Raw genomic sequence first — 17,842 nt, forward strand, 5'->3', positions numbered from 1 at the left:
TAAAAAACACAACGGCTATTTTAACAGCACCAAGAAAGATTTCCAGGCCGAAGTTTGACCCCAGCAAAGAAATTTGCTGACTGTTCAACCCTGGCTCTTGTCTGTATTCCTTACGCATGCAAAAGTCCCCCTGGCTTCATGCTACTCATTTGCAAACACTTCCCACCACAGATTTCTGACTCAGCCATTTCCAAAGTCCTCCTAGGAGGGGACTCACAATGAACAACACGGATGACCAAAGCATGGTTTTGTCCTGGTGTTTATTTCCACTCTTCAGTCCATTAATCACGTTGCTCATGATTGCAAGTCCATTCTCTCTCTCTCACACACACACACACACACACACACACACACACACACACACACACACACACCCCAATGTGCAAAGAATAAACAGAGGAGAACGTCACTGAATTTTCATATGCTCTTTCAAAAAAGAGGGAAATTTGGAAAGATGAGACCACTGAAGACACGTAAAACTTCTCTCAGTGAACTTTGTTCCAGAGTAGATAGTTTTACTTTCAACAACTTTTAAAACCATACGCATTTCAGACCACATGAAACAAGGCAGAGAGGCACAAGATGTGCAAGTCTGGGTAGCTTTTCTCCTTCTTTGATCTCCAAGTCAAAGCTTGGCTTCCCAGGAGCTTTCCGCTCCTCTCTCCAAAGCTGCCTAGAGATTGTACTGCTGCAACCAGGATGCAGATAAAAATGGAGCTCAAGTGCAGATACCAATTCCTTCCCTCTGTTTCACATCAGTGGAGGGGACACCAGACTGTCTGGTTATAGGTGGCATTGTGGAGGGAATGACACCTTTGCACATGTATCACTCTCCTAGGAACCCAGCATGCCATAAGGGAATTTCTTCACATTCTTGGGGAGAAGGGAGGGCGCCCAGGGAGCAGCTACTTTTAGAAATCCATGGAAACAAAGCATGCTTCCGATTAGAAACTAGATCAGGTGTGAACATTGCTGGAGGCAGGATTTCCACAGACTCTCCCGTGCAGCTGCTTCTGAACAGATGTAAGGGGGTCAGACAATGGCAGCACAGCTCCTGAAGTACAACAGAATGGCTGTGCAAAGGCCCAGAGTCTTCATTGATCTTGGAAGTTATGTCAGGCTGTGGGGACTGAACTTCCTGTGCAAGGGAGGGGAAGGGAGTAAATCCTGCTCCCCAAGTGGAACTCTGCATCAAAAACACATGCCTGCCAGGTGGGGAAACATCCTGCTTCTTGGGGGAGAGCAGACCCTTACTCTGTATCAAATGGCTGCACATCATCATAGGAAGTGTTGCCCATACCTTATATCATCTAGAAACCAAATGCACAAGCCAAGAAAGCAAAGCACAGAGGGTCTTCCACATGGCAATCAATTTCCTGTCTTCCCCCTAAATTACTGGGCCAACAGCTATTTTATCTGCAGCTGGTTGTCTGCCCGGTCACAATTAGCTGATAAGCACCACCCTCCATCCCAATGCAAATGACCAACCATGACAGAAATCCCCTCCATTTATAAAGCCCCTGCAGGACCTGGAAGCACTCGTAAAACAACAGGCCAGGTTCTGCTTGATACCTAAGAGCATGAGTTATAGACCCCAAAATAGGAACAAGCACACTGCAGAAATCAGCTTGATATAGGCCTGTATTCTAGCCAAGGCAACCTCAGGTAGCAGAAGTGGTGCTATTCTGCACAGGGAGGGCTGTGCACAAATGTCCTTGCTGGGTTACAATAGTACATCGGTTATGCCCTTGGCCACCAAGGAATTGCCCAGGAAGTTGGGAAGTCTGACATTCCACAGTTCTCCTGAAACAAATCAGTTACCTGGAAAGTGAAACCGGCAGTCCCGCTGGCCCATGGGGGAGGGATTTGGGGGAGGTGTTGCGCTGGGAGGATTGGAAGACTGGAAAGGTGCTGGAGAAGATGGCGTGGAGGAGGTTGTAGAAGAGGGATTACTGCTGGAGTCTAGATGGTTTATTGCTGAGGGATGATCCTGAAAAAGCAACAAAAGCCACTGGGATTTTTGCTGAGGAAAGGGAGACGCTTATTGATGGGTCACCAACTTTCCCCAAAGCAGATCAGCAAATCACTGTCGCTGTGTGCAAACAGCAAGGAAGTAGGCTCTTCCCATGAGATTTATGGGCAGGAGGCTGAAATGGTCTCAGCGTTAATGGGAATGTGGCACCCAAAGCCCCTAAGCAGCTTTGAAAGCTCAGCATAAGACCTTAGTGCTGCTTCCACTCAAGTCAGCGGCAGAACTCCCAATGACTTCAGTCGAAGCAGGATCGGACACTAGGTGGTGTTCTGAGGAATCACAGACAAAATTAAGAGTATGGAGTTCTTTATAGAGTGAAAAACTAAAAAAAAGGGGAGCAGGGCCACCAAACCCTTCAGGTGAACAGGAGGAATGTGTTACTTGTAGTCTAATCTAGTTGAAAGTTACCTAGACACAGCAAGGCCCTGTTATTAGGTAGCAGACAGGGATGTTTTGTTTTGTTTTGTTTTTAGTGGGGGGGAGGAGAGGGGACGGGACAGATTCTTAAAACCTACTGAGCACCTGCACATCCCATTGGAGTCTGTGGATGCTCAACACTACTGAAAGTTACGCCCTTGGGATTTTTGGAGCATAATGGTTTTGCTTCTGGTTGGGGGACAAACCAAACCAAAGGAATAAATACATCTACATCCAAGTCCCCTCCTCCCCCTCTGGAACCACTCTTTTTATGCCTTACAACCATCCCAGTTCAAGACATCCTCGACCCTCTTCACACAATTCAATTGTGCGCACATTTGCTAGGTCAGTTTCTCAAACGGGCTGTGCAGTTTTGTTTGCAAAGGTGCCTCCCTCTCGGTTCCCATTGTGAATGAGAAATGCAGCGGCTGCGCCAGGGCATTGGGCAAGGTAACGGTCACCAGCTCGTTTGTGGTTTCCCTGCCCAGAGGTGGAAGCACTCATCGCTTGAATCTTGAAACCAGCAGTTCTCACACTACCCCCTCCCTCTCATTTCACTGGGGGCTTGCTGGAACCCTGCCCCCATTTAGCACCATGGAAAGGGCAGGGTTGTCATGACTCTGGCACCTACTCCCAATCCTCCACAGGTCACAACCCCCAAACTGGGAACCCCTCCGAAATGCACTACAGGAAACAACCCTGCACTGGGCCGAGATGGACAGCCTGGCCCAGTACAGCTTTCCCGTTAGCACTGGATGGAAAAGGGATTTTTATTCCTTGGAAAGTTGACTTCACAGAAAAATATCAACAACGGAAATATTTGAATACAAAACGGCACCTCAGTGCCTCATGGGAGTTATAATCTGGGTACCTAAGGTTCCCAGTCTCCTCTGTGGGCTGGGCTCTCTGGCCAGATTACAGCTCCCAGAATGGGCCACTTTCACCTCTCTTGGTTAGGGGCAGTGGTGAGTCATAGGAGACCTACCCATGGTCCGTCAAAGACAAGGCAGTCTGGCCAGAGAGCTCGGCCCATGGAGGAGCATAAGACACCCAGGCAACAATTCACGGGAGATGCTATTTGGAACCAAAATATTTCAGATTTTGGTTGAAAACTGAAAAGTTTTGGTTTCTGAGCATTCACTATTTCAACAAAATCTCAGTTTTCTGCAGGAAACAGACTTTTTTCACAACAATTTTTGTTTGATCAAAAAAACCAGTTTTCCATCAAACCACCATTGTGACTGAAAATTTGTGACCCGTGCGCTTTCCCACTCAGTTGCTCTGGTTCTAGGTTTCAATCCCCCCTCCCCCTGCCCTGAAGCAGCAGAGGGACTGGAGCAGCTCAGAAGCCACATTTCACAAGTGGAACATGTCACACATTGAAACCAAGACTCTTTGCACAGAGAAGCCAAAAACAAAATGTGCGAAAAATAATGCAGCTGTCACTGCGCTAGACACGGTGCTGCATCTTCCCCAGACTGGCTCATAATTCAATTGCGAAGACACATCACAAGCTTTGTTCACCAAGTACCTTTTTTGTTAGTGCTTTTGGAAGGGTTCCAAACTGTGGCTCTGCGGGTCTATCCACAGGGTTATTAATATCAGAAGGGACAGACTCCGTCCTTCTTATTTTTGCTACTGAAAGGGGAGGGAGAAAGAGAGAGAAGGGTTTATTCAGACTGATTCTCATTGCGATAACATCAGTGATGAAAGATAAAATGTTGCGACTCAGAGCAAACTTACTAGGAAGGAAAGATATTCTGCACGCAGGGGCCTCTTTAGTACATTTGTTATGACACTTTAACCTGCGTGAAAGAGACACACACATGCACACATTAGATAGCAACTAATTCATTACGAACAATCCAGAGTCTAGGCCTCCCCAGGCACATTGCATGCTGATTTCAGAGGTTCTGCAAACTAGCAGGGCCCCAGTGCTGCCCTGTGATCTGATGGTGCACCAGGGTCTGTGCCCAGATGTAGCCCTGCTATGAGATATTTATATGGCCCCATTTCTGTAGGATCTGAACACATTTTTTAAATGCATTTATCATCACAAAACCCATGTGAAGTAGGATAGCACTATTAGCCTCACTTTACAGATGGGGAACTGAGGCACAGACAAAGTGACTTGACCGGGGTCATGCAAGAAGCCTGTGGCAGAGCATGGAGTGGTGTCTGGGTCTTCCAAGTCACCACTCTAGTCAGTGGGTTATGTTTCCTCACCTTCCACCACTCTCTTTGTTCAAGGACCCCAGTGCAGGGCCCAAAGTTGTACCTTAAACTAAGAAGCAAAGCAAATACATCTCAGAGATCAATAATAAATTGAATGACACGAAACATCCTTCAGTAAGGGACCAACATCTGGTGCTCACCTGCAGTGCTTACACTTCACACCGAACATCATGCTTTTCTGACACACGTGGCACATCTGAGATAACCAAGATTTTGTAGAGAATCTGAGCAGAAGGGGGAAAGTGTTAGAGTGGGGCCAGTTGAACAGAAAACCAAACTTTAACTGATCCACCACTGTTTAACTACAACCAGTTTACAGTGCAGCCTCTCATTAAAGGGAAACTCTGATGGAAGTGGCTTTAAAAAAAAAAGGGAAGGAATGAATTTAAGGAAGCCAGCACCTGCTCAGGTAATGAAAGTCATCTGCACAAAGATCACAAGCATAGGTTTTGTGCTGGCCATCTGTACTGGGGTCAATTTCAGCCTACAGCAAATCACAGATGAGCGTACAGGGCTTGTCTGTCAAGAAGAAGCAGTATGCAGCAATGCATGCACACATGCTGGTGTCCAACTCCCAGGAGATTTTTGCCATTTTTCAGTACAGTTTTGCAAACTGGAACTGCTGTTTGACAACTCCTGAGGCTGGTTGATCTACAGCCCTATGGATACAGGCATACAGTCAAAACCAACTGTGTCACAGCAAATAATCAAGTGCAGAACTCAACCTGGAGGGGAAAGTCATATCACTAATGTTTCTCCTCCAAAGACCTCCTAAAAGCAGGTCACATATAGGGCTGTTTCTTTATGATGGGTGCTCAGGCGGAGAAGCAAACTATGGTGCCACGTAGGCCTCTTATGCACGTGCTTCAGTGCTGTTCTGAATCAGGACTGAACAGCCGTGATGTCAGTGGAACTAATCAGTGGGTTAAAGTTAAGCATATGTGTAGGTATTTGCTGGATCAGAGCCTACATTATGATTATTTTTTCCTTCTAGCAGAACAGCAGAACAAACAGATACATAAAAACTGTATGGGACAATAGTTACTGCTAAACATACTCCCTCTCGGTTGGCTGTTGGGAGTTTTTTGGAGCGAGCATGGCAGGGGAGGAGGGAATCAGGCAAGGGGCTAATAGGCTCCTCCCATTTTAAGACCAAGACCTTTCCTTCGTCTGCAAGCTCTTTGGGACAGGGACTGTGTTTGTTCTGTGTTTGTACAGCCCCTTGCATGACTGGGTCGTGGTTCATGGCAGGGGCTCTCCGGCACCACTGCAATACAAATAAGCAAGACATTGGCAGGATCCCAAACTAACAACTTTGTAAGAGGGAAGGGAAGGTTTCAGAGACCCATCAATAGTTCTAATGTGTAATGCTGTTTAAGGACATTGGAGTTAAAACCAATAGCAACCCAGGAAATGCAGAGTCAAGGATGAACTTCCCACAGGAGGCACCCAAAGCACCATAAAAATTCTGTCTCAGACAGTCAGCTAGAAACTGCACTAAAACATCATGGATCAGATTACAGCAACATCCATTTCCTTTCCTTTGCAGCTCCTGCTGTATTTTATGTTGGTGTTTACCTGTGTGTTACGGATATGCCAATGTCTCTTCGTACCATCTGAGGGGATCCCTGGGGAAGATCTGATGGGGAACAAATTAGGTTTAGAAACAAACAAAAAAAGTTAGCCACAAAAAAAAATGCCCATAGTTTGTGAGCATTTTAGAAATCTAAAGTGAAATTTGCACATGAAAATCTCATTTCTAAGAGAACAATAAACAACAAATCCCACCAAGGGAGCTCAAAGACCCCTGTGTTTCCAAAAGAGGTCGGTAACACACCTCTAGCATGCCTCCCCCTGCACTTGGGTCTGGCACCCAACACCCACTGAAATTCATCGGGAGTCGAGAACCTTCCTCCTTGGCCTTATGCCCCAGGGTCACTAATTATGGTAGCACAGAGGGGAATAGTTCGATTGTTGCTACAGAGCCACGGGAGATGCTCTCTTCATGGTGTGGACCCAACATAAGCTGTAGCTGATTCCCAGCTCTCCATTTAATAGGTGTGTGTGGCTTTATAGACTTGTTTTTCCCCTATTAATTTAACAACTATTATTTCAGGATCATGGTTAGAGATGGGAAAAGTCCACACAGCCTGCAAATGCACCATCCCCTAAAGGAGGTCACATCAGGCACTGCTAACAAACATTCGCATCAGTGGCGGACTATTAAAATAACAGGCTGCTGGTAAATGTTAAGGCAAGTCAGACATGAGGCTGAAACGACTTCCTGTCCCTTTCAGTACAACGGGCTAGATTTGGGCAATGTTTACTCATGCTGAGAAGCACTTCCTCACATGAGCAGCTTTACTGAGACTCCAAAGCAGTAAAGCTTACACAATTCTAGCCCTATATTAGCAAGAAAATGTCTTTTTAAAACAGATTTTGAAGGGGAAAAAACCCCTGCAGGTTCTCAATTTTCAGTCAGCCTCAAATGCCTGCTTAGGCAGGCAGCTTTGATCTGGAAGGAGACCACCAAATAATGGTTTAACTACTACTAATACCCAGCTTTTATATAGGCTTTCATCAATAGATCACTAAGAACTTTACAAAGGAAGTTGGAATCATTAGCCTCATTCTGCAGTTCGGGACACCCAGGCACAAGTGGTGAAGTGTCTTGCCAAAGGTCACTCAGTTGGCCAGTGGCAGAGCTGGGAAAATAAGCCAGGTCTCCAGACGTCCCCATGCAGTGCTCTATCTAGTGGGCAATGCTGCCTCTAAATAAGGCTATATGTTAAATATTAACATACTGGAAAACCTGACACTATATAGTCACATATAGGCCTCAGCCTATGTGCACAGTTCCCATTGGCACCAACAGTCTCTCATTCGGTCCCTAGATGGCACCAGATCCCTTTTTATTGCGGCATCACTGAAATGTTCCACTGTATATCAAACACAGCTGGCAGCCCCGAGCCTCCCAGCCTGGGTCCAGAGACTTGGGTTGCAGGGCTCACGCTAGTGCTAGCGCTCTAAAAATACACAGCACAAGCTCCAGCACGCTGCACACAGCTGTTTTTAGCGCACTAGCCCACATCTATTGTTCCAGGCTGGGAGGTTCGCTGCTGGGGGCTGTGTAGATGTACGTCAACGCACCTATATTCTCCAATATCACAGACTATGCTTGACTGATGTCAACAATTTTATAAAAGGCAGCAGCAGCAACTTTTGTGACTAATATGGCAATTATTTCTGCGATACCCTTGAAAACTGAATTAAGTGCAAGTATCTTTGGAGTCCACTGTATTAAATAATTGTGGGCCTGGCTGATCAAAGGATGGTACTGAACAACGTAACAGACAAGAACGGTCATTTGGGAAAATACATGTGAAGTGGATTTCCTGGGAAACCCCTAAGTAAGCTGAGAAAAACCCCTTCGTGGGGATTGAAGGACTGACTCCTCCCCGAGCCCTAGCTGGAGTTGGGGGTGATCTTATTAGCATGTATGGTGGTTCTTCTATGGGTTTTCGTGTTTTCCCTAATGCTTTCACCTTAAGAATACAAGGTGCTTGTTTAGAAGGAGCTGTGTGGCAGCTTGTAACTGTGGGCAATTATGCTGTTTATAGCCTCTGGAGAGGGATCAAAACGCAGATGGCTAGCCCGTTTAGGCAGTCAGGCTTGCTGAGAACAGCAGCATAGGCGGGGAACTGTGCAGCATAGTCAGGAGGGATAGAGAGGAGGGTCTCCGCCCAACAGTGGTGATGGCTGGGAGCTGGAGGCCTAAAAGCAGGTGCCCTTAGTGGACGATTGAGGGCAACTACACCTCTATTCCCCCCTCTAATGACAGCTTGCATACAACAGATGTCACGAAATGGTCAACCAAAGCCCAGTGTTTTTTGAACTAAAGGCTCGGAACTTTGGTTAGGACATATAAACGCAAAGACAATTCTTACTGAATGTAAGAGAAAGTGATCTTTCTATAGATCCTACACAATTTAATAGAGAGAGTGAGGACCTTTAAATAGAATAGTTAAAAAGGCCTTAAAAATAGATCTCATTTTCTGTTCTATTCCATAGGTTCTAAAGTAAAGTAATCTCTATGCAATCCTATCAAAATAGCTACAGACTCTACTGGTTTCTATAGGAGTTCTTCACAAGGGGGATGTTCACATTTCCATTCATTTTAGGTTCATTTATTTTTGGGAAAGTAACTTCTAGGATTGCGTTTTAAACCAGTCATGCTTTTTAAATGCTTACCAGGCCATATATTGCACATGAAAATCTCCTTCATTTTATTTTACTTTTTATAGGCAGGCTAAAGAGTTTCAAAGGACAAGCGGTTTTCTAGTTTAGCGTCATGACGAAGGCAGCGGTTCATGGTCCGACCACTGCTGTCGTGCCGCAGCATCGCACTAAACTGAATGGTAGGTTGGTATAGTAAGTACCCTGATAAAAGTGCTAAGAGCTTGACCCGGCGAGCTGCTGAGTGCTCATCCTGATGCTGAAAAGCACATTGGCACATGCTTAATTTTAAACATCTGACTAGTCCTCTTGACTCCAATGGAACTATTTATGTGCTTAAAGCTAAGCATGGGCCCAAGTGCTTTGCTGTTCAGAGCCAGAGTGTTCTGCACCTTGCATAGCTGAGCCCTAAGCGATGATTAACTTGGGTACTTACTCATAAAGCCCCGTATTGCAAATACAGGCATTGCATGATACCTAAAGCCAAGGCTACATGAAACTTAAGGAACATTACACTAAGTAGAAGGATCTGGCAAAGATACGCCCTGAAGCTGAATGGACAGTTATGAAATTAGAGCTTTTAAATATCAACAGACATTGACACCAGGAGGCTGGAATGACAGAGGAGAAATTTAAACAAAAAAACAAAAAAAAAAAAACCAGAACGTCTTCAATGCTTGTCCAATCCCTACAGTATCAGGGTTTCTTTTTGTTGCTCTATTCATCTGAAGAGCATGCATTAACAAATAAGGACGGATCCTGCAGCTCTCATGCAAGCAAAATGCCTGCTGATGTTAACTGCTCTACACTGAGGACTTCCAAAAGGTAGCATAAAAAGAGGACCATACTGGAGTTGCAAAGACAAGACGTTCTTTCCCTCACAGGCAAGGATGTGAAGACTGCCCCCAAAAAATCTGTTTCTTACCAAACCTGGAAGACAAAGAGAAAAAAGAATCATTTTCCACACTAGTAATCACATGACAGATGCTCTAAACTTCTCCCTTAAATGCAAAGTCTTTATTACGACCTTTAAGACTCTATATTCAAAACACGGCCTTTGTTTTTGGCACAGGCATCTTTGCACCTGCGTGCACAATATTTTGTGCATTCTCTTGTGCGCATAAAATGATAAAACTCACTGGACAGGAGTGAAAGATCCCCTTGCACACACATACTATGCATAAATGGATGTTAGTTACAGACTGAGACTGTCAAAGGAGCTTAAGGGGGTTAGGCATCCAAATCATATGGGTGCTTAACTTCCTTAGAATTTACCAGCTGGGATTTTCAACAGAGCCTATCATTTATGAATTCCATGCCAAAAACAGAATGCACGGAGATGTACAAAGCCATATGGAGGATGAGCAAGGCCTTTTTGGTTCGTTACAGTCTCCGCAACAATGAAGTGCTACATTGGGCCCCCCCCGAAGTCAATAGTTTTATTATTGACTTCTACCAGGATTTCACCACTAGGTGTAAAGCAAAGTTGCAGCTCGCTACAGATCTTTTCAATTCAAGGGAATACCTCTCACCCATTGCTAAAAATCAAACTGTATACTTGCTGCCGTCAGAGGCCCAACAGTGTGTGTGTACACACTTCATTGCACTTGCATTTAAAAGCTATGCAGGATTTATCACACGGTCACATGTGGTTTTCTTCTGAACTCTTTCATACGCATCAGTAACCATTACTAACTAAGCCATCATGTGTAAACAACACAGCCCCCCCCTGCCTCCCACCACCACTAGAAGAGGATGGAAACCCCAGTGCTTACTTTACAGGAGAAACTTCATCTATCCTGTTGCCCAGCTGTGATTCATGGGACTTGCTTCTTGTGAGGGTTGGAAAGTTTGGTAGCAGCTGAAAAACCTTCCGGCAAGGCGGAGGGGGAGTCCGTGGAGGTTTCAATTTGTGACGCCTCTTTAACTGAGGTGTCGTTGGCGGTGTGATGGTGATGCTGTGAGGAGTCCTAAATACTACTCGACCACTGTGGGTGGAGAAGGCTAAAGGTTCCAGGAAGCTATCCATGTAGCTCGAAGGTCCCTGGCTCGAGGCAAGAGAATCCGAAGAAGGTATAGCGGACACAGACACAGAGCGTGCCTGCTGGCTGTTGCCCTTCGAAAGATACAGCATGCCATGAGTCCACGTGGGGCCTGGAGGACAGGAGGGTTCTGCAGGGTGTGCAGAGGTGCACTCTCGATGTGCATCAGAAGAATTCCACAACAGGTCTTCTTTTAACTCCCCACCTGTTCACCGACAGTATCAGTGTTAGCAACGGACAGAAAACCAGCACAGTCTGGCTTAAGGACAATAGGAGATTTTTCCCTTGTCCTCTGGCCAGGCCATTGTTTCAACTCCAGTCTTTTAAACCACCAGCTAAAATTCCCTTCAAATGACCACAACAGAAACTGTTCCCTTTTCCTGACTGTAGCCATGAGCTTCAAAACCTAAATAAACCTCCTTCCTCATATAAGGTGTATGACTGGCTTGGGGCTAGATGTAGAAAGGTATTTAGGTACCTGAGATGCGGAGAGGTGCCTGGTGGGATTTAGGGAAGTGCCTAACGGAGTCAGGTTCCTATCTGTCACAAACCGTTTATGGGAGTTAAGTCAGTTAGGTGTCCAACTCGCACTGAAAGTCTATGGAGATTAGACATCTAATTCACTTAGGCAACTTCTGTAAAGCTCACTAGGCACCTATCTGCATCTTTACGTGCCTTGATAAAGCTGGCCTTATGACAACAGAAAGAGACACAAATGTGTATTAATGGGGTGATTCCATCAAGAATACAACCTTCCCCCCCCTCCCACATCTACAGCTGGAAAAATAAAGTTGCATCAAACCACAAAAATTGTATTCAAAACGTCTCCACCTCTCACTTGTCCCCATACATCACCAGTGCTTAGCCACTGCCTGTAGCTTACCACACACCAGACACCTTGGAGTAGCGAGGCACAGCTGCCTCTGTTAGAATGATAGTGCTCATCCTCAAATTCCAGCATTTAGGCAATCTAGTAACTTTTGTTTGATCAGTGCTACATAAGCTGCCAGTTTATGCTGAGTGAGGGAAGTGAACCTGTTCAGCTTCTCCTGCAGTATGATCTTGGAAGGGGTGGTGCTCCCTTCCCTAACGCCTTTCATCCAAAGACCTCCATTAAATTCCCACATACCCTTATGAGGCAGACAAGTATTATCCATCAAAGGCAGCAGTGAGTGGTGAATAAGACCCACATCCATCTAAACACTTATGCATAGGCTTACCTTTAAGCATGAGAGACATCCCATCAAAGTCAATGGGACAACTCACACACCTCAAGTTCAGCACATGCTTAAAATGACTTAATGGATCAGGGCCAAAGACATTAAGCATCTTGGCTTAAGTAAGGCTAGCCAGTCAGCGGCAGAACTGGGAACAGAACTGAAGAGTCCTCGGCTCTAAAAACTACCTCTCATACTAAATGATAACATAATAAATTAGAACTTTGGGTCAGGTGCCATTGCTTACAGGAAAAAGCAACATGTCTCCTGAGCTAGAGGTGATAGCTATTTTGCCACTGTATGGATGGAAAATACTTGACAACCTAAAGATGGAAAGATTAGAAGAAGAAGAAGAAAAAAAAAGGAAAGGAAACATGAAGTCAAGTTCTTTGCTAACTTTTCCGTTTGCAGGTCCTTAGATTTGCCAGAGGTATGAACTGTCAGATTACCAACAGGAAATGACACGAGTTGGCATGGCAACCTCCACCTTTTCATGTTCTCTCTCTCTCTCTCTGTGTTAATTATATCTTCTTACTATATGTTCCATTCAATGCATCTGATGAAGTGCGCTGTAGCCCACAAAAGCTTATGCTCAAACCAATTTGTTAGTCTCTAAAGGTGCCACAAGTCCTCCTGTTCTTTTTGCAGATACAGACTAACACGGCTGCTACTCTGAAAAATGACAGAGCAGCAACTGCTACAAAGAAAGATCTGATGCAGATGAGGATGGTTTGCTGCAAGTAACACTCCCAGGCTTCCATAACTACAGAGTACTGTGCGTTTAAGAGCAGCACTTTTCCAAGAAAGGGCTTTGAAAAAACAGAGTTCACTAGCTCCGAGTGACATGAAACCAGATCCAATCAGTTTGTGTAAAGATGCTTATTTCATATTTCCCCCTTCCATCCCCTTACAATCTGAAAAAGTCATTCTAGTTTTTTTTCTGGCTCTTGCATCACCACCAATACAGATCTGCAATTGCAACTCTGCTAATGAGACTGTTGTTAATGAGGGAGACAGATACGCCTCCAGCATAGGGTGACCAGACAGCAAGTGTAAAAAAAAAAAAAAAAAAAAAAAAAGAAAAAAACCAGGATAGCTTTTTTTCCCCCTCCCTTTTTGGGGTGGGGGGGAGGTTAATAGTTGCATATATAAGTAGGGCCCTACCAAATTCACAGCAATGAAAAATGCGTCATCGACCATGAAATCTGGTCTCCCACTGTGAAATCTGGGCTTTTGTATGCTTTTACCCCTATACTATTTAGATTTCATAGGGGCGACCGGCATTTCTCAAACTGAGGGGTTCTGACCAAAAAAGGGAGTTGCAAAGGGTCACAAGGTTATTTGGGGCAGTGGGGAGTGTCATGGTATAGCCACCCTTACTTCTGCGCTGACTTCAGTGCTGCGTGGCTGGAGAAATGCGGCTGTTGGCCAGGCACCCACCAGCAGCACCGAAGGAAGGGTGACAATCCCATACCACGTCATCCTTACTTCTGCACCGCTGCCTTCACAGCTGGGCAGTTGGACAGTGGTGGCTGCTGACTGAGGGCTCAGCTCTGCAAGCAGCAGCACAGAAGGGTGGCAGTTCCGCAACTCCCCCCCTCCCCATAATAACCCTGCAATTCCCCACAACTCCTTTTGTATCAGGACCCTACAATAACAACACCGTGAAATTTCAGATTCAACTAGCTGAAATCTTGACATTTATGATTTTTTAAATCCTATGACTGTGAAATTGACCAAAAAGGAACCATGAATTTGGTAGGGCCTTATATGTAAGGCAAAGCCAATAATATCTGGACATCTGGTCACCCTACTCTAGCTCCACATGCCAAAGAAGTGTGTTGGCGCTACTGTTTAAAACAGAAGACAATCTTTTTAGCGGTCAGCAGACTGGACTCTGAGCAGGTCTACTGAGTTAGAAGGGACCATTTATATCAGGGGTAGGCAACCTATGGCATGGGTGCCGAAGGCAGCACTCAAGCTGATTTTCAGTGGCACTCACACTGCCTGGGTCCTGGCTACCAGTCCGTGGGGCTCTGCATTTTAATTTTAAAAGCCTTATTTACTTTACATACAACAATAGTTTAGTTATATATTACAGACTTATAGAAAGAGACCTTCTAAAAACTTTAAAATGTATGATTGGCACGCGAAACCTTAAATTCGAGTAAATAAATGAAGTCTTGGCACAGCACTTCTGAAAGGTTGCCAACCCCTGATTTATATAGTCCTTTCCAGAACCGAATGCACCTCGAGAACCATTTCTGTCCTCTGATGGGTATACGGCTCCTGATAACTTCAAATCACATGAACCCCACGTGCATCCAAGGGCAAAACTTGGCCCTTCAATGTTGCCAGCAGAATAAGCCCAAAACAAGATGGAGATGGGGGGTGACTGTCTAATTAGCCACTAATCCCTGCAAACAGCAAGGAAATCTATACCTGATTCGGTCACCTTCCTTAAGCAGGTGAGAGCCCCATTGAGTCTGGAACACTCCTCATCACTGGCCCCACATCTCTTCATGGTTTCTTTCACCTTGGACTCATTCATATCCAGTAAGGCATCTAGGGTTAGCTCCTCTGGGATTCTCTGCAGAGAAAAGGGGAGAGAAAAAGTACTATTCTTTTATTTGTTCCGGAGCATTTCTGGTAGAGTTGCCATCTTGTTGTCAAGGATCTGACTCATGATTCACTCATTTCAGCTGTGACTCTCTCTTAAGGATCCCTGGGTCAGTCATGACTGCACAGTGTACCTCACTCAACTGTGCTTAACAGCTGTTCCCCAAGCTTGTCTGGAAGCCTCTCTCACTAAGCTGTGAGTAGGCAGATGTACGGTGCATCATCAGCCTGTTACACTCACTCTCCCGTTAGTAACGAAGCTTGTTGTGCCATAATTAGAGAGCTACTCGGAAAGCGGGGTTTCCCCTGCTGTGGAAAAATTTAAACAAAACAAAATCATTATAAAAAATTCAGAGGAAGTTTGATTTTTCATTAAAAAAAGCATGGAAAGTGAAAAAGGAGGGGGGGAGTTTGCAGCTAAAAGTTTTCTGATAAAAAAATTAGGTAAAAAAAAAAAAAGAAAGAGAGAGAGGAAAGCATTACACACGACAAAACTCCAGTTTTTTCCATTTAAAAATAAGCGTCAGTGGATAATTTTCAACAAGCCCTAGCCACAATCTTGCCAAGGAATATATTTGTGCTGCACTTCACACACAGAACAACCCACTGAAGCCAAAAAATATGGGACAAGGCTCAAAAGAGATGGACACAAAATATAGCAGGCTAGGAAGCTTGAAGTGATTTGCTATTTCCTGCACATAAATCAAGTTTTGTTTTTTATACTAGACCTCTGTTTCCAGCTGATTTACAAACAGGGCTGTCCTTAAGCATACACAGCTGTGTAGGGCACCCGAAAATTTGGGGCACCCCTGGGTCTTAGTGTCCACTCTCCAACCTCTTCCTATCCCTGTTCTGACCCTTCCTGCAGGCTACCACAGCTAGCTGCTGCAGCCTGGTGAGTCTTCCTCTGGTGCAGATCTAGTAACGTAAAAGGGAAAAAGGTCTTCCAGACCTATTAGCACAACACTGAAACTGTTAAAGAGCCATTCAAAGTGGTAACAAAGCCATCTAACAGGCATTTGCCAAACCCCAGGTACATACTGTCCGTTTCTGAATTCACTGGCAAAAACAGTTGTGCATGACTAATATTTACTCAGAACATGTTAGTCTACAGGACCTTAATTTTAAAGCAAATTTTAAACTATTTCATTAGCGTGTTGCTGAAGATAATTAAAAAACCCACAAACCTCTAAAAACCCTTGCACAAAATTTAGATTCACATCTTTAGCCTTAAACGCTTGTATCTTCAGACAGTTTTTTAAAATAAATCCTTCAAAAGTCCACCCTTATCTCCAATACACATTTTAATTGCGACAGGACAAAAAACTTGCTTCTCAAGTCTTCCTGTCCATCCCTTTCTCCCTTCACACACATACACCCTCCTCCCCTCCCCACCCCCGCCACTGAAGACAGCCCCGAAAGGAACAACACCCCTTTCCTTCCAGATAGTGGGACAAAGGAAGTTGCCTTTTCTTTACTTCTAGACTATTTGATGAACTAGTTTTAGGAGAACCCTCTAGCAAAATCAGTACCTTGGTATGATATAAAACCCTTTGTTATGCCTAAAATCTTTGGAAACATTTTTTAAAGTTGGTGGATTTCATAAAAATGCCTGTTGTTATGGAGATCACACACAGTAAATTAGTGTTCCCTTTTTCTAAGAGCAATGAACATTGTTATGAACACACTAAACCTCTGACTGATTAATTTAAAATAATGTCTTTGTTTCAGTGAGTTAAATATGTAGTAATCTGGAATGATTACTTTATGCAGGCTTAAAACTATATTTAAAATATAAAATCAGCTTAGAAATACGGATTAAGAAAAGGTAAAACAGAAGAGCTGCATCATGTATTCCACAGTATTTAATGTTGTATTCAGCAGGACAGCCGACTTACCCTTACTACAAAGTTTTTTGCAAATAAATTGCTGAAACTTCAGAGTATATCAAAAAAACCCATGACTGACATTTTTTTATTCCCAAGTTTAGGGCTTTTAAATAGGTACCTTCTGCATGTCCAGTCTTCACCTTCTGGCATACAGTGGAAAACATGCTCCATTTTCTTTAGAAAGAAGCTACAGAAGACTGGGGGTTTTTCAAATATCAGAGGGGCAGCTGTGTTAGTCTATATCCACAAAAACAACGAGTCTCTAAGGTGCCACCGGACTCATTTATTTGGGCATAAGCTTTCGTGGGTAAAAAACTCATTTCTTCAGAGACATGGAGTGGAAAATTACCAACACAGGCATAATTATACTGACAGATGAAGAGTTTGCTTCTCCACTTTGGTTCTCTTCATGTGCCAGTATAGCTATGCCTGTATTTTAATTTTCACTCTATGCAGCTGAAGAAATGGGGTTTTTTTGGCCTACGAAAGCTTATGCCCAAATAAATCTGTTTTCTTTAAGGTGCTACCAGAGTCCTCGTTTTTCAAATGTCATTTGCTTCATGGATTTGGCTGGAAAGGGGTGAGCAGGGCAGGGGAGGGAAGAGAGGAGGGAGACAGTGGGGAGAGCTGGCCTCCCCAAGTGGCAGCTTCACCCACCACCCACGACAGCAGGTAAGTGCAGGTCGGCTCCCACACACCCAGCACACACTGCAGTCTCCTTAGGCGGGGCTGTATTCATAGAGCCGAATGCGCCAGCACCGTGCATTCTGCGTGAGGAAGAGGGTACAGGGGTGTCTCCGGGGAACGGTGACTCTCCGTCGCCATGGGAAGGGCCAGCGGCTCGGTATCCTTTGCTGTCTGGTCCCCCTGCCCCAGGCTGCAAGCCCAGGCTGCCGTCGGGCATAGGGGCACCAGTTTAATAGTGCATAGGGCCCCATAAATCCTAAAGACAGCCCTACTTACAAACAATAGAAGGTTAATAAGGAGTATAAGAAATGGGATAACAGGTGGAGATATACAAGAATTCCTCTGAAAAACTGCTCACAACAATCACTGTTACCAATTCTCATGATTTTACCACAAGTCTTGCAACATGTAGTTTTTTCTTAATGGCCTCGCAGTTCCTGGAGCCACAGGATTACAACTTTTTTTCTT

General features: G+C 44.7%; 1 protein-coding gene across 3 annotated transcripts in view; it reads right to left on the reverse strand.

Annotated features, from left to right (window-relative positions):
• KSR1 (kinase suppressor of ras 1) overlaps window positions 1-17,842 on the reverse strand; it is a 119,204-nt gene that overhangs the window by 21,929 nt on the left and 79,433 nt on the right. For 2 of the 3 annotated variants that reach the window (XM_050929722.1, XM_050929723.1), the window contains 8 exons: window positions 14,622-14,769; window positions 10,696-11,167; window positions 9,846-9,850; window positions 6,263-6,323; window positions 4,825-4,908; window positions 4,193-4,254; window positions 3,981-4,087; window positions 1,822-1,990 (listed from right to left, as the gene is read on the reverse strand). In XM_050929722.1, the coding sequence (XP_050785679.1) occupies window positions 1,822-1,990; window positions 3,981-4,087; window positions 4,193-4,254; window positions 4,825-4,908; window positions 6,263-6,323; window positions 9,846-9,850; window positions 10,696-11,167; window positions 14,622-14,730 (1,069 nt within the window). In that variant the 5' untranslated portion in view covers window positions 14,731-14,769. Of the gene's footprint in view, window positions 1-1,821; window positions 1,991-3,980; window positions 4,088-4,192; window positions 4,255-4,824; window positions 4,909-6,262; window positions 6,743-9,845; window positions 9,851-10,695; window positions 11,168-14,621; window positions 14,770-17,842 lie in introns of those variants that run through there. The other variant, XM_050929721.1, reaches the window with a different exon arrangement.

This window comes from Gopherus flavomarginatus, chromosome 19 (assembly GCF_025201925.1).
Source record: "Gopherus flavomarginatus isolate rGopFla2 chromosome 19, rGopFla2.mat.asm, whole genome shotgun sequence".
NCBI lineage: Eukaryota > Metazoa > Chordata > Testudines > Testudinidae > Gopherus > Gopherus flavomarginatus.